The sequence below is a fragment of the Eptesicus fuscus genome, chromosome 4 (assembly GCF_027574615.1).
Source record: "Eptesicus fuscus isolate TK198812 chromosome 4, DD_ASM_mEF_20220401, whole genome shotgun sequence".
Taxonomy (NCBI): domain Eukaryota; kingdom Metazoa; phylum Chordata; class Mammalia; order Chiroptera; family Vespertilionidae; genus Eptesicus; species Eptesicus fuscus.
In genome coordinates, this window is record NC_072476.1 from 98,449,416 (window position 1) to 98,472,074 (window position 22,659).

The following is a 22,659-nucleotide window of genomic DNA, read 5'->3' on the forward strand; positions in this document are numbered from 1 at the left end:
AAGAACAATTTGAACAGTTTGTAGTGTACACAAATAGTCGAAATTATACAGAAACAAGATTGGTATGCATAGTCACGCACACTCTTATGTATGTGATGCCTAAGTGAAATCCAAGAGTAATAAATATTTTTCATTTTTTCCCCTTTGGCGAGTCAATATAAAATTATGCAAGTAGAAAAATGTTAAATAAGAATATTGTAAAAACAGTTATCTACACATGCATTTATTTAGTTATTTCTTGAGATAATCCTATATAATAAAAGGCTAATATGCAAATCGACCAAATGATGGACCTATGGATCACTATGATGTGCACTGACCACCAGGGAGAAGATGCTTAACGCAGGAGCTGCCCCTTGGTGGTCAGTGCTCCCACAGGGGAAGCTCTGCTCAGCCAGAAGCCCTGAGCTGGGCTCATGGCTGGCTGGTGAGCACAGTGGTGGTGGTGGGAAAAGCCGTCAGTTGGACATCCCCCAAGGGCTCCTGTACTGTGAGAGGGTGCAGGCCAGGCTGAGGGACCCCCCCTGAGTGCATGAATCTCATGCACCGGGCCTCTAGTTGACATATAACATTATATTAATTTCAGGTGTACAGCATAATAATTAGATACCAATATGTATTGCAAAATGATCACCACAATAACTAGAGCAAACATCCATCACAACACATAGCTATAATTTTTTTCTTATAATGAGAACTTTTAAGATCTACTTTTAGCAGCTTTCAAATACACAATACATATTACTAACTATAGTTATCATGCTGTACATTTCATTTCCAGGGCTTACAACTGAAATACACATGCTTTTAAATATCTCTTCGTCTAAACTGTTAGTCCCCTTAGACTATCTCCAGACATTCTTCTTAAAAACTTTGGGTAAACTATTGATTATTGAGCATTGGTCAGAGTTCTCTAGAGAAACAGAACCAAGATGACACACACAAACTCTAATTTTTTTTCTATTTCTTTTTATTATGGAGATACTCAAAATATCACTTGTTATTGCCATTATTTTATAACTCCTTAGAGAAAAGCCTACTCTAAAATTACAGTTTTTACTGAGCTCCCCTTTGCTTTTGGATCTGTTGCCAAGAAGAGGTTATGAGCCCAAATATGTAAGGCCAGTATAAATACTTGAGTGCTAATGTTTACAGAAAAACAACACCCTCCCTCCTATGCTGATAAGGATCTGCATGGATACTGGGTCTTCCAGGAATAAGCTGTCTTCTCTACTTCAACAGCTTGGTTTGGTTGTCACATGCTATGTGCCTCCTTCCATACTAGTCCAACCGGATAGAAAATGTTACCTGGGTCTGAGCAGAATCAGACTAGTCTTACGTTTAGTCTGAGGGCAAATAGGGTTAGGAATTGGCGAGTAAGTTATTAAGAATAAAAGTCAAAGTTATATAAATAAGAAGGATTAGGATATTTAAAATCACAAAAGTAAGGAATGCAAAAAGTTAATGCAAACAAAATAAAACATTGGGAGCATTAAGGTAAGCCTTGAAGAAAATGAGGGAGGATATAAGAAGAGGCTCATTGGGCAGCCTCTGCTTTTGTCCTTCCCACTCTTTGAGGCCAGACTTTGGGCTTTTTCACAAGCTCAAGGTGAATACACCCAAATTGCCCAAACAGTAGCTTGTAATGGATATTCCACTTATTATCCTGTGAGGGTCGAAGAGCAAGATTACAACACATAGCGAGGCTCACCCACTCTCATCACTTTACTAGTAGAAATGCTCTTCCCTTCCCAATTCCTCACTGACCACCAGCCTCTCCTTATAGCTCCTGCCTTGCTTTGCCTCTTTCAGATTCTGAAAAAAGCCTTCTCTTTTGTGTTGAGGAATTTAGCTCTGACCCTCACCCTGAACATCCCACCTGACAAAACAGAAGTCCAGCCCCTGACTGAAGATGGACTGTTGGGAGTTCCCATGCAGGCCTCAAAGGTGCCCCTGGCTCAGTGACTGATCCAAGCAGTCTTTCAGTAAAAACTCTAAGAGGAGAATTCGGCTTCTGTGAAATAAAAATAATGCCCATAATTTTACACAGGAAACAAATAAGTAATACAAACATATAATAATATAAATAAAAAGTAAGACAAGTAAATAATACAAAGGGAAGAATAGAAGAAAAACAAGACAATGTTTAAAAGGCATTTATGGTAAGATTTCAAAAAGAAACTGCAATTAATTCATTATATTAAAATGTATGAGAACATGAAGATACAGAGGTGTAGGTATGAGAATAACAGAAAAAACACCCATAACATAAGGAATCACCGTAAAATAAAGCAAACATAGAAAACAAAGTGCAGTTGAAATCAGGGCAATGATGGGCACATTGACTGGGTTTTGGTAATGCTTGGAGGTGGAATAGAGCCAAGACTCTTTCATTTGTGGCTGGATTTTGTTTCTACTTTGGTGATGGATTTATTATGTGTGTGTGTGTTGTTGTGTTTTTTTTTTAATCCTCACCAGAAGACATGCTTTATATTGAAAAAAGATTTTTTTTTAGAGAGAGAGAGAGTGAGAGAGAGGGAGACAGAGAGAGGGAGAGAGAGAAACATTGATGTGAGAGTGAAACATCAATCGGTTGCCTCCTGCACGCATCCCAACTGGGGATCAAACCCACGACCTTTCGGTGTTTGGAATGATGCTCCAACCAACTGAATCACACTGGCCAGGGCTCATTGGAGTTTTATAGATACAGTTCCACAAATGATTTGCACCCTGTATCTGACAGTACTATTATTGCAAATAAAATGAAAAAAAAATCCTGTGTATATTTTTTTTCTGTTTTCTACAAAGAAAGCATAACATTTTTCAGAATAAGTCAAATGCATACATTATAGTTGTGAAAAGTGAAGCAATTCTTCCAGCAATTCTGGAAAAAAGAAATTGCTTCTCCATCAGAATATGGAATGCTATTGGCAAAACCAGGAACAGAACAAAACAAAAAACATTGAACAATATGTGGGAAAATCAGATTGTTTCAAAAATCTTTCCTCCCTTTCCCATCCAGGTTAATTTATTCCTAGAGAGTCCTGCTTTGTGTGTTTATAGCATTTATCTTTTCCCTCCCCACTTAGATACTTGGAGAAAAAACGACTTTGCTTTCCTCGCTTCTTCTTTGTCTCGGACCCGGCCCTTCTGGAGATTCTGGGGCAGGCCTCGGATGCGCACACTATACAAGCCCATCTGCTGAATGTGTTTGACAACATTAAAAGTGTCAAGTTCCATGAGAAGGTTCGCCTAACTCTAATTACTGGCCAGCAATGACCATATTTAGGATCTCTGCTGTCTTTACTAAACAGCTCTCTACTTACTTCCCTGGCCATTAACTCTCAGCCGGTGACTAAAAACAAGCTTTTGAGCCCAATTTACCTGCAGAACTATGTAATTTTTTTTAATATCTAGAGTGTAGATTTGTATAACAAATAGTTTAACTATGATGAAGCATGTAATGTATGTAGCTTTCATGGTTTTACATGCCAAGTTAACTGCTTAGAAATTCAATCAAAGAAAGCACCAGTTGCTCATCCCAGCATGCAGTCTGTACTTGAGCAACTACCACGTGCCGTGCCAGATGTCATCTTGACAGCGGGAGCATACAGAGCTCTGGGAATTCACGCTCTGGTGGCGTCCCCAGCGTGCAATTAGTGCAGTGGTACAGTGACGTCATTGTAAGCAGTTAAAAGCCAGTCATTGAAGTTCAAGCCCCTTGCTATATGCCAGGCAGTTGCTAGTCCTGGGGCTTCAAGGAGAAATGCATCACAAATAGTACTGAAGTCGTTTTTATGCAGCACAACATTAAGAGAAATTTGACATTAAAATGAAACTCTTGGTAATTTTTGACTTGCTGTGCTTATATTATGCACAAGGATCAGAGAAATACTTGTCAGGGAGCCCTCACCTGGGTGTAAGGGGTGTGGGAGGAGGCTTGCTGCAGGAGAAGATGGTGTTTGAACGGATTTTTTGAAGGTGAGTGGAACATAATCAAGCAGGTGGAGAAGGGATAGACATGTGGTCCGGTCAGAAGGAAGGGCAAGTGGAGGTATGGGCAGGAATGTGGGTGTGTGAGGGAGTGTATTAGTTTCCCAAAGCTTTCCTGGATTGGAACAACACACGTTTATTCTCTCACAGTTCTGGAAGCTGGAATTCTGAACTAAGATGTCAGTAGGCTGTGAGGAGAGTCTGTTCCACGCCTCTCTTCTAGTTTCAGGTGGTGGTCAGAAACCCTTGGTGCTGCTTGGCTTGTAGACATATCACTTCAATCTCTGCCTTTGTCCTCACGTGACATTGTCCCAGTGTGTCGCTGTCTCTAAATTTCCTTCTCTTTCTAAGGACACCAGTGATTGGATTAGGGTCCACCATTATCCAGGACCTCATCTTAACTTGATTATAGTTCCAAATAAGGTCCCAGTCACAGGTACTGGGGCTTAGGGCTTTGACATATAGTTTGGGGCTGAGAGACACAATTTAACCACAACCAGAAGTGATGAGCAAAGGGAGAAGGAGGCATGGACCAGATTCCAAAAGGCCAAGTGCATCACACTATGTCCTTCTACTCCATTGTGAATGTGACCAAATACGAGGGAGGTTTTTACGCAGGGCGGGCCAGTGACCTGATGTGAGTTTCAGAAGAATTCTCTGGCTCATGTAGGTGCTGGAGTAGAGGGGGGCATGGAAACCAGCGTCGGAAGTGACTGCAAGGTCAGGATGGAAGAGGCTGAGCTGCTGCAATAAAGTCTCAACCAAGGGGGTGAATGGAGAGGAAAGGAAAACATGGAAATGGTCTTAAATCAGTGTTTGTGTAAATCTACTGGACTCGTGGGTTGAAAGAGGGGATTGAATTACCTAGGAAGTTCTTTCTGATGTTCTGCTTAAATCCTTCAGTGAAAGCACTAGAACTTCATGGTGCTTGGTGAAGCTTTTCATTCTCTCATTGTACATTGAAGATAATTTAAATTTCCTCATTTTTAGCTGTTATTCATAGCAATTACTTTAGGGGGGGGGAAAAAGCACTGATTTTTTGTTGTTTCTGCCATAAGGTGTCTATAACCAATGGCAGATTATGGTTTTGTGGGTCCTAAATACTATAAAATTATAAATACCAATTTATATTTAGAACCTTGGAATGGGTCCATGTAAGGGAGAGGCCCTGAAATTTAAGACTCATTGGCTTCATTAATACAGTTCTAAAGCTGACATTTAGGATTCAGTTCTAAATCTGAGACCACTTACTAACGAAGAAAATCAGTACATATTCACATTTACTTTATAGTTTGCATTATTATTTTTTCAATTGGCATGAACAGGAAGGTGGGTAGTGAAGTAGGGAAGTAAGGAAGGCATTATTTGTAATGTCTAATTTTAGGCAAGGAATTTAGTCTCAGAAATGTGTCCTCCAACATTAACTGGTCAGTGAATGGCAGAGTATCATTCAAATCTTAGAACCTCAAACACCATGCTATCCTCATCATGCCATACTGCATGGAAATTGAAGTGAAATGACCAGATGAAGAGCTGGGTTTTCAGGAGAGAACATTGCGAGCAACCAAGAGCTCCTGTTAGGAGCACACTGTTTCGTACAGAATTGGAGTTACCTTGTAAGGTGTTTGCTTGATCATATTGGCCAGGTCATTGCTAATGTCAACTTGATAAGCTTGTGGTATGGATGGCAATCTCTTAGAAAGTTTCATTTCATTTGGGGAACTAGAGATTTTTTGATCGTCACATTTGTATTGAATATTTCTTTTAGAAAACAAGTTTTCCCCTTTCAAGTATAGACTATTTAGAATGGATTTAGTATTCCCTTTTAGCTTCATGGATAACTTCTTTTTTACTGTTTTGAAATTGATTTTATGTCATATTTTGACTTTTATGTTATAATCTGTAGCTTAGCTTCTGTTGGAAGGAAAACATTGACACGAGGGCAATGGAGGAATATATTCCTTATATGAATATAGCTATTTTTTTTGGCTTCTAACATAGATCTATGATCGCATTCTGTCAATTTCCTCTCGAGAGGGTGAGACGATTGAATTGGATAAACCTGTGATGGCAGAGGGCAATGTGGAAGTTTGGCTCAATTCTCTCCTGGAGGAATCTCAGTCCTCATTACATCATGTGATTCGCCAGGCAGCTGAAAATATTCAAGAAACAGGTTTCCAACTGATTGAATTTCTTTCTTCCTTCCCTGCTCAGGTCAGTGTGTTGAAATTGGAAAGTATTTTTTCACAGAATAGTCATTTTAGAGCTCATATATTTTCTATTGTAAACGACACAACTGGCTTCTATTTAACTCTGGACCAATATTAAGATTTTTATAAGGATTTGCTAAATATATATAAGCTTAAAGGTTTCAGTGACAGATTATTTGGTTATATATGTGTACATATATACATATGTGTGTTGTAGAGATATTTGGTATATTTTGTTTAATTTTAAAGTTTTTTTCTTACTGAATCTCTTTAGTACATAAATCATAAAAATGTACTGAGTGTATGTATGCTTTACCATAAAAATGAAAAGTATATTTCAGCATTAAAATGTAGAAAACAATATTTTCTTAGTCATCGTGATCAATAAAGATTTTGCAAGTATCTACTATGTATAAACTGTGTGTTAATTTGGGAAAAGCAGGTTTAAGATGCATGCTTTCCCTGCCAGTAACTTAAAATCTAGACAGGGAGAATTATCGCTTAAACAATAAATGACTTAAAGTTATAAGAAAAAAATTATAGATACATTGTGAGGCTATACATACTTAATTGTCAGGTAAACAATATGAATATTGTTTTCCTAGGTTCTTATAAAACATACTAGTAGCCCGTTTGCACGAAGATTCGTGCAATAGACCTTCATTCACCTGGCTGCCTGCACCAGTTTTCTGCTGGCACGGGGGACCCAGGCCTTGGCTGTGGCCACCGCCTTCTACCTTCTTTCAGGGTCCCGGCTTGGCCCTGGGGGAAGGCCTTGGCCTCGGCTGCACCCAGCGTCCCTGTGACCCGATCACAGGAGCGAGCTGACCCACCAGGTCGGCTCACTCCTGCGATCGGAGCAGGCAGCCGGCTGGTGCCCAATGCCCGGAAAGCCCCGGGCGGCTTTCCGGGCCTTGGGCTCCGCCACACCCACGCATCCCTGCGACCCGATCGCAGGAGCGAGCCGACCCCCCAGGTCGGCTCGCTCCTGCCATCGGAGCAGGCAGCCGGCTGGCACCCAAGGCCCGGAAAGCCCCGGGCGAGTTTCCGGGCCTTGGGCTCCACCGCACCCACGCGTCCCTGCAACGGTTTCCTGGTGGGCGTGGTTGATGGGCGTGGCTTGGTTGGTGGGCGTGGCTTGGGCGTAGCGAAGGTGCGGTCAGTTTGCATATTTGTCTATTATAAGGTAAGATAAAGTTGATATAATCAAAGGTGACATATTTGTATAATCACAACTATTCACTACACTGTAATTTCTGTTTATTTATTTTTTTAAATTTTATTTTTAAATCTTTAATCTTTTTTATTGAATGTATTAGGGTGACATCTATAATAATAAAAGCATAATATGCTAATTAGACCAGACGACCTTCCAGACGATCTTCCGGATGAAGGATGAAGCCGGGGCTGCGAGGGAAGCCCGGGTCCCTATCGGCGGCTGGAGGGAGGCCCGGCTACCGGGTGCCGGAGGGAAGCTGGAGGAATGCATGAATTTCGTGCATCAGGCCTCTAGTTGGTTAATAAAATTATATAAGTTTTAGGTGTATAATTCTATTCATATTCCATATATACTCATGAAGTCCTTTTTATTTCCATAGGTTGGATTATTAGGAATTCAAATGATATGGACACGGGATTCAGAAGAAGCCCTTAGAAATGCCAAGTTTGATAAAAAAATCATGCAGAAAACCAATCAGTCTTTCTTGGAGCTGCTGAACACATTGATAGACCTTACAACCAAGGATCTGAGTTCCATGGAACGAGTTAAATATGAGACTTTGATCACTATTCACGTGCACCAAAGGGATATCTTTGATGACCTGGTAAATGCTCTATGAATGCTGTGGCATATACAGAAGAGCAAATACCAGCCACTATCTGTGCTGACCCACTGGAATTAGTTTCAATGAATTCAATGAGAAGGTTAAATTCAGGCAAAAACTCATCTTCACATTGAGAGCTTGTTTGTCAGGTTTTTTTTTCAGTCTTTTGCCAAAATTTCAGTCATATTCCAACAGTCTTTGCTAAGATGCTATTGGGGAAATTAGATTTTGTTTTAAAATTTGTTATGCAATTATTTTAAATACTAGAATGTCATGTAGCATCCTGAAAAGTGTTCATTTGTCTTGTGCACTTTTTAGATATTAGTTAAGGATGACCAGTTTCTTGATACAGAATTGATAAGTAATATTGCTAGTAGAGCAGTTAGTACTTTCTTTAAGGCTTTTGGTAAATCACGTCTTTTAAAAGTTCTGCTACATTTTATGTCATTGACTACAAATGGTCTTTTCTAATATAGACGGTGACATTCAGGTGTCATGCAAATTTTTGCCTTTAAAAGAGAACAAGGTGGAAAAGAGTTTAGCAGCTCTTGAAAATAGGAAATGTGAAAAGACATGAAATTTGTCCTCTACTATAAAATAGGACATTAGATAAGAGGCAAAAAGCTCTTATTTTCATAATAATTTTCTGGATTGTGTCTCACCCCATTATGTAAAAAATATTATGAAAGATTGGTTCTAATATAATGGAAATAATGACAGCACATTCAAGCTGTTGTGAGCTAATCTTCTCTTAATATTTAAGCACCCTCTTTGCCCCTCTGAGAAATAAAGGGTTCAGGGTAATTTTAGATTTCCTATTTGTCAAAGAAAAATGATTAAAGTGGCTCAAAATTTTGGTTAAAAAATTCAGACAAAAGTATTGCTGAACAATAACCTGCCATTAGACATTTTTGCCCTCAGCCAATCCTAGGAAAAATATTTAATGGATTTAAATAAAACCAACAATATACTTTGTCATAATCACAAGAGATGACTTTTTTTTTTCTCATGAGATTGTTTAGTTTTGTCTTTGAACACCAAAATATGTATTCTTGTCTGTATTTCATGGTCAGGACTGTGGTATTGGACATTCAAGGGTGAAATTTAAGAAATGAATATCTTACTATTAAAATATATCATGCTCTTTAATTTGTGGAACACAATAAGAGGTTTCTCTTGAATTTTCCATGCCCATATATTCTAAAGTCTCTGTTATTTTGCTGATCAATAGATGAGTGGGTTGGATAGTGATGTAGTTGACATCTCCGACCTTGTTGGGTAGTCTTTGAGTTCAGTTGACTTCACATTATGATATACATGAATGCTAATGTGCATATTTAATACATAGTTCTCATCCCAGTTTTAATCAATACCTTTTGCATTTCAGTGTCAGATGCATATCAAGAGCCCTACAGACTTTGAGTGGCTGAAGCAGTGCAGATTTTATTTTAATGAAGATTCTGACAAGATGATGATTCACATCACAGATGTGGCTTTCATATACCAGAATGAATTTTTAGGCTGCACTGACAGGCTTGTCATAACTCCACTCACAGACAGGTGATGGGAGGATTCTGTGATCCCCCCCCTCCTCCACTCCCCCCCGCCCTGCCGCCCCATCGACAATTTGCTCAGGGGATTTCTGCTTAATGTCCTTTCATAGTTTATAAGCTCTTTTATACCAAAGGCTTTGAAATTCAGTATTCTTAGCCTTACAGGTGTGTCTTCACATGGGGTTTAGGTTTGTGTTTGAGACAGACTTTGCTTCTTTTGCCTTCAGTCTTATAGAGGCATAGTTCAAATGACCTCTGTGGACATCAAAACAGGCAAGAAAGGGAATTAACTGCCATGTGTCAATAGGTGCAAATCACATGGGCCTTAAAGACTGCTTTGGGGACTGACATCTCTTGTGGTTACAAAGACAATTAGGGTGTTTTTTAGCAGGAAAATAATGGAGTGCCCGTACAGGTGAAAAGCAATGGGGAGGACATTGGGCTGCACATCTGGGGTTTAGTTTTGCTCTCTGCCTGTTATTTGCCAGTTGTGTCAGGTAGATCTGCTGTGCAAGTTCCCTGGACTCAGTTTCCTCATCTGTAAGATGAACCAAGCTATCTCCAAGGGTCCTTTCATAGCTAATCCTCTGTAATTCACTTTGTCTAATTTAAACTGGGTGGCATCAGCCACTTGTATATGCTCTGCTCAGGGATGCACTGAATATTAATTTTGGACACAGTGGATGTGCATAAAACCAACATTTGGCCTAAGTAGAAGCTGCAGCTGCATATCAGCTGTTTTCACAGAATGAATCTCTGGGCTATTAGATTGCAACTATTACTAGACAAAACATAAAACTTTGATGTAGCAGCACTGTCACCTGTTTAGACTGTTTCTTCTGTTCATTTAGTTCATTCATGACACTAAATGAAACATTCCTGATAGCAGAGAGCTTACAGCAGCCTGGTGGGGAGGCAGAAAACTCTATTGGAGCTGTGGAAGGGCCACTAAATCACCATTCATGAGTGATGACATTTTTGAAAATAGCAAAGAGACTGGAAAGGAAAGCAGGGAAAGGATAGAGAGAGGTCCACATACATGTAGGATGTTCTGGGGAGAGTGTGTGCATGCATGTAAACATATATATGAAGATGCTCTGAGAGATTTTTGCTTATCTCTGGAGGGCACGTCCTAGAGATTTAGTCCTGAGTATATGCTCCCAGAAATGGAGTGAAGGTGTGATCATTTAGAAATGTGTGATTAAAATCTCATGTGATTAAAATCTCACTGGCCCCCAACTACTTCCAATGATGAACTCACATTCAAAACGGGGTTGCTCTACTTTAATGGTTCCCAATCTGTTTCCTAGAATACTATTTTTCAGATGTGGTAGGTCTGTGAAGAAGTGGCAACATTAGTTTTGGAATTGCTAGGTACTGTTTTTCATACTTGGAAACTCTCAATTACATTATCATAAGAAAGGCTGTTTAACCCTTTAAAGAGTTTTCAAACTTATTTGACCATAGACCAGGCGTCCTCAAACTACGGCCCACGGGCCACATGCGGGTGTTTTTGCCGTTTTGTTTTTTTTACTTCAAAATAAGATATGTGCAGTGTGCATAGGAATTTATTCATAGTTTTTTTAAAACTGTAGTCCAGCCCTCCAACGGTCTGAGGGACAGTGAACTGGCCCCCTGTTTAAAAAGTTTGAGGACCCCTGCCATAGACCATCCCTTCCTTTATCCTTAATGCATGTAATAGCCATAGGATACGTGTATTTTAGAAGGAGTCTTGGAAATGTGTGTGGGCAATGGCCTGGATCTTCGTGGTGTGTGTGTGTGTGTGTGTGTGTGTGTGTGTGTGTGTGTGTTTTATTTTGTGCGGGTTTCAGTTCACTGCAGTGTTTCAGAATATGTTCTAGATGCCAGTGCTTTGGCTCTAGTGCTGTCTCTACCCCTCAAGGTGTTACATCACGTTGGCCCAGGCTCTGGGAATGAGCATGGGAGGAGCTCCCGCTGGACCTGCAGGAACGGGCAAAACAGAAACCACCAAGGATATGGGACGATGTCTTGGGAAATATGTTGTGGTTTTCAATTGTTCGGACCAGATGGATTTCCGAGGGCTTGGACGGATTTTTAAAGGTGAAGGTGATATTTTTCTTTTTTTTTTTTTTTATCTGATGAGAAATTTCAGTTAAGGTGGAATAGGTTAAGATTTATATTTCAATAATTGGCTTCCTTTTAGGGTCATTGTTACACGTTGTAACACTTTTTGGAAAATCTGAATCTTAGCAGTGTTGAGTGGATCCAATGTCAATGCCACTGGCCTTTCGTAATGCTTCTTTATCACTGCAGGTTGGGTGCTTCCAGAGAAAGTGCCACACTGTGAGCTATTTTGGGGGCACTCTATGCATGATCTGGTTGTTCCACTTTATGTTTGCAACCAGCTTATCTCTGGCTTGTCTTGGCAGCTGCGTAATTTCCTTTTCTTTGGCTTTCCAAAATTGCATACTAATTGGATTTTCCATTCTGTTTGCTTGCTAAGGACTGGCACAATCTGGATCCTGGGGTTGTTTTGATGAATTTAACCGTATCGATCTACCAGTTCTCTCAGTTGCAGCCCAGCAAATTTCCATTATTTTGACATGCAAAAAGGAGCGTAAGAAATCTTTTATTTTTACTGATGGAGATAGAGTGACTATGAACCCTGAATTTGGACTTTTTCTAACCATGGTAAGGAAGCTCTACTGAATTTCTGCCTCTTGTCACAGGTTTCATACATCTCCTTGGTCATATGTCACCTACTAGTACTTTCTATGAATGGAAACTGGGATTGTAACTTTCACTCCTGGTTGAAAGCCTTTGGAGTTAAAGCCCATATTAATAACTCACCAGTTAATCTCTTCAGGGAAAAGGAGAGGGAGATAGGTTGAATTCTCTGGTTGTCATTCCAGATTTGTGGTGTGTACATAATGGATCTTCTAATGTCCTACTGATGTGTGCTGGTTGCCCCATGATCATATCATTCATCCTAGGGTTTTATTTTGTGTAGAATCCTGGCTACGCTGGGCGGCAGGAACTCCCCGAAAACTTGAAGATTAACTTCCGCTCCGTGGCCATGATGGTCCCTGACCGTCAGATTATCATAAGAGTGAAGCTGGCTAGCTGTGGCTTCATTGACAACATTGTGTTGGCCAGGAAGTTTTTCACGCTCTACAAGCTATGTGAAGAGCAGCTTTCTAAGCAGGTGTGACATTCTGAAGTTTTTCTATGCAAGTTTCATTTTTCTATTCAGTGAAATGTTTTCATTTTGAAAAATTGTAGGCTAGGGTTGTTGACAAATACCTTATTGATATAAAGTAGAAAGTTGTACATTATAAAAACAATTTTGTATGCAAGTCTTATTAAGAAGTACATTGAAAGAAATTAATGTTTATGACATAGAAATGAAGTAAATACTCTCTGGACTGATTATAGATATTAATATTTTCTCTTTATCCCACCTATACATTTATCATAATATGTGTTATGTGTTCTTATGATTTTTAGCAACCTTTCAATCATTTACTCTTTTCACTTTCAAGCTCATTCAAGTATTTGGCCAAGCTTTGTTATTTGTATATATTAACTTCTTTGCCAATTTCCTGCACTGTTTAGAGTAGCAGATTCTGACTTTATGGGATTTCAGAGTTCAGAGGCACAAAACTAATCATTTATTACTTCTGTATTAGTTATCTACTGCTGTGTCATACTGTCACCACAAAATTACTAAGGTAGAACAATACGTATTTACTATCTCACACTTTCTGTGGGTTAGGAGTCCTAGCACAACTTGGTTGGATCCTCTGTTTAAAGTCTAACAAGGCTGCAGACAGGTGTTGGCTGGGGCTGTGGTTTCATTTGATGCTTGACTGGGGACAGATCTACTCCCAAGCTCACTCATGTTGTCAGCAGAATTCTTTTGCTTGAGGAATTCTTTCTGGCTATTGGCTGGAGAAGGCCACCTTCAGTTCCCACAGGCTGTGTGCCATTCTTTGCTACTTGAGTTTCTTCAACATGGCCATTTGCTTTATCCAAATCAGCAAGGGAAAGAGGCTCTAGCAAAATGAGTGCTACAATCTTTTATTAGTCAGGGTTCTTTATAGAAGCAGAACCAATAGTTTATATAAAAAAAGATTTATTATAAGGTATTGCCTCACACAGTTATGGAAGCTGGAAAGTCTCATGATATGCTGTCTACAAGAGGTGGCCCAGGAAGGCTGGAGTTATAGTTTGAAGGGTTGATGGTGTGGATTCCAACCTCAGTCTGAAGACCAGAAACTATAAGTTACTGAGGGCAGGAGGTAGATATCCCAGCTCAGCAGTCAGGCAGAGAGGATGAAGAGGGCGAATCCAATGGGTTCCTCCAGTCTTCAATGGGTTGGATGGTGCCCACCTATATTGGGGAGTGCCATCTACTGTACTTAGTCCATAAAGTCAAATGTTAATCTCTTTCAGAAACACCCTCACCAGAAATAATGTTTAATCAGCTCTCTGAGCATTTCATGACCTAATCAAGCTGACACATATAATTAACCATCACAAATCTTATGTAATGTGACCACATAATCATGTACACATAACCATATGCGACCTATCACTTTTGCTGTATTCTGTTGGTTAGAAGCAAATCACAGGTCCTGCCCACGCTCAGGGGGTAAGATCATACAAGGGTACAAAGACCAGGAGGCAGGGATCATATCACAGATTTATAGAATATATAAATAAAAATTACTAAAAGCATGTGCTGAATAATTATATATTATACTAAACATAAAAATAAACTGAATAACACTCCTAACATATGTAACTCTTTGATCCCTCTCCTCACTCTGGCTTCTATTCCAAACTTTTTTGAATTTACTTGTTATTACTTACAGTTTATATTCTCACTCAAAAGTCCTTCCCTTATGAGTGTTCAAGCACACACAGAGCCTTCTGACGTGGCCATTGAGCTTTCCTGGTTAGACTGACCCTATTTTTGCGACCACCATTCTTGGTTTCTTCTGTTTATTATAGACTTTACTCACTCATTCTTATCTTTTTTCTATAAAGAAATATTTTTTTTACTGTATAGATAAATTCCCACATCACCGACTCCTGCTCTCTTCTTCTCAGTACTTCAATCTTTCTGCACTCCTATGGCCCTTACTCCATTATTTATTTATCTTCCAAATGATTAGTACTAAATGATGCACACTGCTTCCAGGTACCTTAGCAGATACTTGTTTTGGTTTTGTGTTTTGTTTTCCTATAGGTTTCTTTTTTTGTGTGTGTGGTAAAAAACATGTAAAATTAAGCTTACCAACTTAACCATTTTATTTTTTACTATTGTCAATGGCAGGATATCTATATATCTATATATATATATGTATCTATATATATACTAGTATATATATATGATTTATCTTTATTGTTGAGAGTATTACAGATGCCCCCCCCCCCCCAATTGACCCCCTCTTTCCTGCTCGCCTCTCCTACTCCCTCCCCAGGCCTTCACAACACCATTGTCTGTGACCATGGGTTATGCATATATGCATATAAGTTCTTTGTTTAATCTTTTCCCTCTCCCCACTTTCTCTCTATTCCATGCTTCCATGACTCTAGATGTATTTTGTTCGTCAGTTTATTTTGTCTGTTAGACTCCACCTATAAGTGAGATCATGTGATATCTTAACCATTTTAAGTGTACAGTTCAGTAGTGTTATGTATATGCACAAAGCTGTGAAGCAGATCTCCAGAAAATTTTCATCTTGCAAGACTGAAACTCTATACTTATTAAACAGCTCCTCTCTTTCCCTTGTCCCAGCCCCTAGTAAAGATACCTCATATAAGTGAAACCAAACAGTTTCTGTCCTTTGGTGTCTGGTTTATTTTACTCAGCATAATGTCCTCAAGGCTCATCTATGTGTAGCATGTGGCAGGATTTGCTTCCTCTTTTATGGTGTATGTATATACCACATGTTCTTTATCCATTCATCAGTTGATATGTATTTGGGTTGCTTCCACCTCTTGGGTACTGTGAATAGTGTTGCTATGAACATGGGTGTACACATAGTTCTTTGAGACCTTGCTTTCAATTCTTTGGATATATACCCAGAATGGGATTACTGAATAATATGATAGTTCTACTTTTAATTTTTTGAGGAATTGCCATAGTATCCATAGTGATTAGAAAATTAGTTTTTAATTATTCACTTTTCTAGAGGCCTGGTACACGAAAATCCATGCACTGGTGGGGAGGGGCCCTCAGCCCGGCCTGCCCCCTCTCACAGTCCAGGAACCCACAGGGGATGTCCTACTGATGGCTTAGGCCTAAGCCACACTCTGGCCTCCCTCTGCTGGAGGCGACTAGGCCAGTCAGGGGAAGGCACCGCCCCCATCACCGCAGCTGCAGCAGCTTTATCCAGAAGGACGTCCGGAAGGACATTCGGCTGTCTGGTCTAATTAGCATATTATGCTTTTATTATTAGAGATATGTACTAAAATTTGGCATGATTGAGTTTTTAAAATATATATTAAGGCAATAATAAAGCTGGGGGCTTAGCTTCTGATTTGTTCTTATTCTTCCCCTCTCTAGGTAATCCTGGGATGTAGCTACTTTACTTTCTTTTTAATTCCCCCGCCTGTTTACTTATCAATGCATATGATGGTCATAACTGAGGTCTCAGTTTAATTCTGGTTCAGAATTTTAGCTTTGGAGATATGAGGACATATTCTTATGGATGATTGATTAAGAAGAAGCTCAAGGGGATGTGTGTACTCCAAGAAGAAATTTATGCCTTTCTCCCTGTCAAGATATAGCTATTAATTCTGATCTAAGGGCTTAAATTAATGATGGTACAGGAAAGGACTCTTGGGTATTCTCTGTTTGGTCAAAAATATATTGATAAAAATGTATTGCTCTGCTAACTGTTTGTACACATTTTCTAAAGGCACATCAGCATTTTATTCATTATGTGGTCAGATTGGTACAGCTTCCGTGTGTAAGTTCATATTGAAAATAAGCCTGGCATACCTTACAATTTTCAGGTACATTATGATTTTGGTTTGCGCAACATTCTGTCAGTTCTGCGAACATTGGGAGCAGCAAAAAGAGCCAACCCCACAGATACGGAGTCCACGATTGTCATGCGCGTCCTCCGAGACATGAATCTTTCCAAACTGGTACGGTTCACAGATGGAACGTTCCACTCACTTAAATATCAGTTCAACTAACTAAGCACAAACGAGATGTAGAAATATTTATTTAATATGCTCAATTAAAAATGCCTAATTATCAGATAAAGTGCTGGAGAGCACAACTTCAAATTACACTTTTCAGTTCTTTTTGTACTAACTCATGTCTAATCTAACATATGCCTATTCCAATAGAATTTAAATGGATTTTTAAAAAATCCACAGGTTATGTTTTCAAATACTTTGAGTCATTTTGTGTTTTAGAGCTAAAATCTCACTTTCCTTAAAGTCTGTAGAGCCTGGCAGAAAATTGTAGCTAAATTTTACAAATGTGTAATAATTGTGTACATTTCATTTCATGGTAGAGACTGATATTCAGTTTTTCCAATATCAGTGGATCTATGTACAGGTGACAGAATGATATATTTTTAAATTTTAAAGTAAAAGTATGAACCAAATTATACTTCATTAATTTGCTACTCTCTCTCATTAAAAATTCTTTTTAATTTAAATTTAAATCAGCCCCAAGCTGATTATTTCATAGGAAAGTTGTCATGTAGACAGTATTTAATTTCCTTCTATTTTCTTCCATTTTTACTCTTCTTTCACCCTTTCCTCTCCTTCCTTTTCTAAAAATAATTTTTAACTTATGGGAAACATCTCTTAACTTCAAAGAAGGTGATATTTATTTATTAGTGGTTATGATAAAATGATCTGGGCAGGGTCAGGCACCATCAATTTACCTGGTCATTGCTATGATTATGCCAAAATCATGGGTCTGATTTCCCTTTCTTTTCTTTTTGAGATTGATGAGGATGAACCCTTATTTTTGAGTTTGATTGAAGATCTCTTCCCAAATATTCTTCTGGACAAGGCAGGCTACCCTGAACTGGAGGTGGCAATTGATAGACAGGTAATACATTTCACAAGGCATCAAGTACCCAGTCTGTCTCACCTGGATTTCAGGGAATCAGGTGGAGCTAGTGCGGCCCAAATCTGTGGGTTCCAAGAACAACACCCGGGGCTGTGACTGCTGTCTTTGTGTGTATGTGATCAGAGTATATTTTAATATATTATTGCTAATGAATATAGTAACATATAGAACAAATACATTCAATTTCAATAAAAATTGCTATGTAATTTGCACAATAGCGATTTCTGCTGTTCACGTACAAGGATTACTTGATTATATTTTCAGGGAATGGAGTAAAACAAACCTCAGAATGTTTAAATTCTATTTGTTGGCCTAGGACCTGGTTGGATGTGACGACTGTTTTAAGAGAGGCTGTTGCACCCCAGGATAGAGCTCTTCCTGCCGTTGCACAACCTCACGTCCAGTGGCCATGTGCTAGCGGCCCTGTTACTGATGGAAACGAGATTCCAAAATGAGATGCGATGGGCCAGCAGGGGCTGGCAGGGCTGGGCTGCTGCCTTGCCCATGCTGGGTGGCTCTGTCAGTGTCAGATGCAATGATCTCATGTGGTCCCTCAGATATCATCTTTCTCTCCCACAATTATATATATATATATATATATATATATATATAAATTAAACCTTTAAAATACATTTCATACTTGAGTCTTTATTCTTTAGTTGCTCTTAAGATGCACACTTAATAAAATGTTAATATAAATGCATCCAATTCCCAAAGACAAATGCAGATGTTTCTTATTAGCTTGCTATAACATTGGATTATGTTCAGCCTGCTTTTTGTCTGTGTACATATATTCTTTTATGCAATATATATTTTTATTGTGATAAAATATGTAATATAAAATTTACCATTTTTGCCATTTTAAGTGGACAGTTTAATGGTATTAAGTACAGTCTCATTATTGTGTAAACATCACCACCATCCATCTCCAGAACTTTTTTCATTTCCTAGAATGAAACTCCATGCTTATTAAACAGTAACTCCCCATTCCTCTACCCCCCACTCCATGCTCTATGCTTAATTTGAGCACATTGGCAGCCTGGCTTGCTGTTGATGTGGCTCACTGTAAGGGTTTTGTTATGTTTTCAGGTGGAAGAAGCTGGTTTAATCAGCCATCCTCCTTGGAAACTGAAAGTCATCCAGCTGTTTGAAACACAGAGAGTGCGGCATGGAATGATGACCCTGGGGCCTAGTGGAGCAGGGAAAACCACCTGCATCCACACCTTGATGAAAGCCATGACAGGTACGGGGCAGCCATGCTGCATTGCTCTGGGTGACACATTTAAATAGTTGTGGCACATTGGAATGCCCCAAGAGGAAACAAAGGTAGATACATGAATATATTTTTACAGGATAGAATGCTGCTTTACTGATAATTGGGTACATTTTAGAGAGAACATATTACATTAATGGACTACCAGGGGGAAACATTTCTTTCCATCTTTACTGAGATATAATTGACACATACCATTGTGTAAGCTTAAGGTGTACAAAGTGTTGATTTGATTCATTTATAAATTGCAAAAATAATTAACACCATAGTATTAGCTAACAGCTCCATCACATACATAGTTACCATTTCTTTTTTTGTGGTGAGAACATTTAAGATCTACTCTCGTAGCAACATTCAAGTATATGATGCAATATTATTAGCTGTAATCACTATGCTGTATGTCAGATTCCCAAATTTGTTAATCTAATAACTGGAAGTTTGTACCTTTGACTAATGTCTTCCCACTTCCACCCCCCAATTCCTAGGAATTACCACTCTGTATTTCTGTGAGTTTGGCTTTTTTAGGTTCCACATGCAGTAAGTCCTCACTTGGAAACTGACTTTAAGCAAAACGACATATAATGAAAACAATTTACCATAGGCTAATTGATCCAAGCAAGACTTAAATTCCCACGGCATATGTTAACTATACATATAAATTAATTTTCCACCTGGAAGCAAGTATTTTTCTGGGGAAGTTAAACAAATGCACTTAATTTCCAGATATCCCTAAGCTTCACATCGAAGTCCCTAGCCTGAGGTCATCTGGGAATAATGGTCATGATTATTCTTGTATTCTCTGGTTCTGATTAGACCTTGATGATTCTCTTCCTAAGAGTATCAGCAGCCCTTAGCTGTGCCAGAGTTGCATCCCAAAATTTCACAGAATTTTGGTTGTGGGAATGCATCATACAAGGTCCCACAGGGAAAGGTGCTGGTTGGAACCCCAGTGCGTTGGTACTGAGTTGCTGGTTGCTGGGAATTGCCTCTATCTATTCTAGGGTCCTGCACACATTAGATTTAGTCTCAGTTTTCTTAGCTGTGGGATGAAGTAATTCTGTGCATCAAAATTCTATCTATGGGGTTTTCACACGGAGACAGGACTATGCTCTCAGCTAGCACCTAACTCCACCAAAACGGAGTTCACACCTGCAGGACTTACCACGTGGTTTTCAGTGTGCTGATAATAGCTGGGATTTTTACGTAGCTTTCAAATTATGCTTAATACATTTGTTGTTGTTCTAAAACTGCCTTCTGTTAACTACAAGTGCACCTGGTACAATGACATGAACAAAATGAGCACTAAGTATTAAACCATACAGATACATTATGTATAATGTGTTTGGATAATTCGTATGGCATCCCTGATGTTGGAAAAGCTCTTTGCAAAGTTGAATTAATCATTAGACTACTTGCTGTTTATTAACTTGTGCTTGGTTTTAGTATTTCCTGTTATTATCCTGTTCTTAGTTTTAATAGGTAGGCCAAACATTTGTTATCTTAAGTAAAACATTGCTTCTTGCTGAAAACTGTAATTATCCAAAAGATTGAGAAGATAATTGGGCTGACCTTCTACTGAAGAAGTGCAAGACCCATGTATGTTATTTGTTCCCTTATTTCCCATTATTTTTTCATTAAAAAATAGTTGGAGGTTTTGCGAGGTTCTGCACTAGAAATGGGAGAACAGGTATGAAAAAAAAGTGGACATGTCTTCAAGGAGCTTACCGTGTAACGAGTTACAGACATAGGCACAGATTCCTAAAAGTCAACTTGGAATCACTATGAGGAAAGTTTGGATAATTACTTTGTGAGCAGAGGTGAAGGACAGCAGAATCTTTTCCAAGGAATTATGGAAGGGCTTAAAGAGCAGGTGCTACTGCATCTGAGGCTGGAAGGCTGGGTAGCGGGTGGATATGAGGCATTCTTAGTGCAAGGAAGACTATGCAGGAAGAAGACTATGATATACCCAGGGAAGTCCATTGACGTGAAGAGACTGTGTTTGTGTGTGGATGGAAGTGGGGGAGATGAGTAGGTATCGCAGATGCTATTGGTGCCCAATGTTATCCCTTTGGCCTGACCCTGCTATCAGTGTGGCTGTTGGACAGTTGCTCCCCTCAACACCAGCGGTTCCTCTCAGTTTTTCAGCTTTATGACTTTCCTTGAAGCTATGGAACTGGCTCAGCCTGGAAATAGGGGTCGGTGAGAATTAATGTATGAGGCAGCCATACCCTCAACCAATGGGGGAAAACAGTTGATGGCAGATGTTCCACCCTGTGTCTTTTAGAGGGACATTGTTTCTGTGACCAGCTCAGCAATGTGCCCTTCTCCCTTTCAAATTATGCTTAATACGCTGATGCCTCTCCTTTCCCATCTCATTCTCTCTTTCCCCTGACTACCATCTAACTCTCAGCACCCACGTTCTTGTCCCTGGCTTTGCTTTCAGGGGATTTCAAATTGGTACTGTAGATGTGGCATGAGGAGTTTTGTAAGTCATACTCAGTATTGAGGTTTTATGCTGTAGGTGATGGGAAGCCATTGAGCTGGGGAGTGGTATGGTCAACCCTGTGTGTAGAAGACCATCTGCTGGCCGTGTAGAGAGTAAACCGAGGAACAGGCGGGTGGTCGGGTGTCCATAAGAAGGTGACAGCAAGAAAAGGATGCCCACTCTACGGCAGAGTCCATGAAAGTGGAGTGATCAGGACACTCAAGAAATGCCTAAGAAGAGAATTTAGAGGAATTACTTTAACCAACATTTTGAAAGTTAAACATTTTTTTCCTTAATGCTTTTGATATTCTAAATGAAAATGATATAATTCTACCTTAATGAAGTAATTTTTGATAGTTTCTCTTGTATGGGTAACAGACCAAGTCTGGATCTCACCTATGATTCTCTCACACATGTCAAGAGTTTGCTGGCCTTTTGTAAAGTGTGATTAGATTACTAGTAAAAAGAAAAAGTGTTGCCAGTCATATGGATATCATTTATTGCAAAAGCTGAATTGTGACTAAGTTGAACTTCAGCATCATAAAATACTGCAAATAATTACCTTGATTCTTTTTGTGATTTTTGAAAAAAGAGAACTCTGGTCTAATTTTCTAAGTAGGTTTTAATGTAACACCCTTTCAGATGTGCACATGTGTGTACCGTATGTGTGCCTGTGTCAACCTCTCACACAGTGTGCAATATTTTTGTATCTATTTTTATGGTTTTATACTTTAAACTTTATTTGTCACTTTTCTGCTTATCAGCCAAAGTCCCTTTGTATAGAATCCAGCACATTTAAGAGTAGTTTTAGGGTTTGAAAGATTCAAATACCTTTTTTGAGGTTGGCCACAAAAGAAAGTTTTTGATTCCTGCAACATATTAGTTTAGCTTATTTTTTCTAAATGAGCAAGAACACATCCCAGCAAATTAAAGCTGGTAATGTAGATATAGAAGCCACTTTTAGGTGATATGTCACATTTAAGATGTAATCTAGTACACCATAAGCCAAAAGGTTTTTGAGCTGTGAAATTTGAAGAATTTCCAGATTACATTAATTTCTTTGTCAGTTCCAACATGGTATCCTTTTTCTCCTCTTATGTAATATGCCGTTTTCTTTTACAGAAGGTAAAAACAAATGCAATTTAATCAATAAAATATGAGGCTAAATATGACAACTTGGAAATGCAGTAAGACATATTTTCAATGCAATTTTGGATTTTCATATTTTGA

The 22,659-nt window shown here is 39.0% G+C and overlaps 1 protein-coding gene across 1 annotated transcript in view; it reads left to right on the forward strand.

The window, feature by feature from the left end:
- DNAH5 (dynein axonemal heavy chain 5) overlaps positions 1 to 22,659 on the forward strand; it is a 196,369-nt gene that overhangs the window by 85,810 nt on the left and 87,900 nt on the right. The window contains exons 32-41 of the mRNA XM_054714356.1: positions 3,090 to 3,246; positions 5,995 to 6,207; positions 7,802 to 8,026; positions 9,414 to 9,586; positions 11,483 to 11,661; positions 12,065 to 12,252; positions 12,572 to 12,766; positions 16,591 to 16,725; positions 17,543 to 17,650; positions 18,761 to 18,914. Of these exons, the coding sequence (XP_054570331.1) occupies positions 3,090 to 3,246; positions 5,995 to 6,207; positions 7,802 to 8,026; positions 9,414 to 9,586; positions 11,483 to 11,661; positions 12,065 to 12,252; positions 12,572 to 12,766; positions 16,591 to 16,725; positions 17,543 to 17,650; positions 18,761 to 18,914 (1,727 nt within the window). The remainder of the gene's footprint in view (positions 1 to 3,089; positions 3,247 to 5,994; positions 6,208 to 7,801; positions 8,027 to 9,413; positions 9,587 to 11,482; positions 11,662 to 12,064; positions 12,253 to 12,571; positions 12,767 to 16,590; positions 16,726 to 17,542; positions 17,651 to 18,760; positions 18,915 to 22,659) is intronic.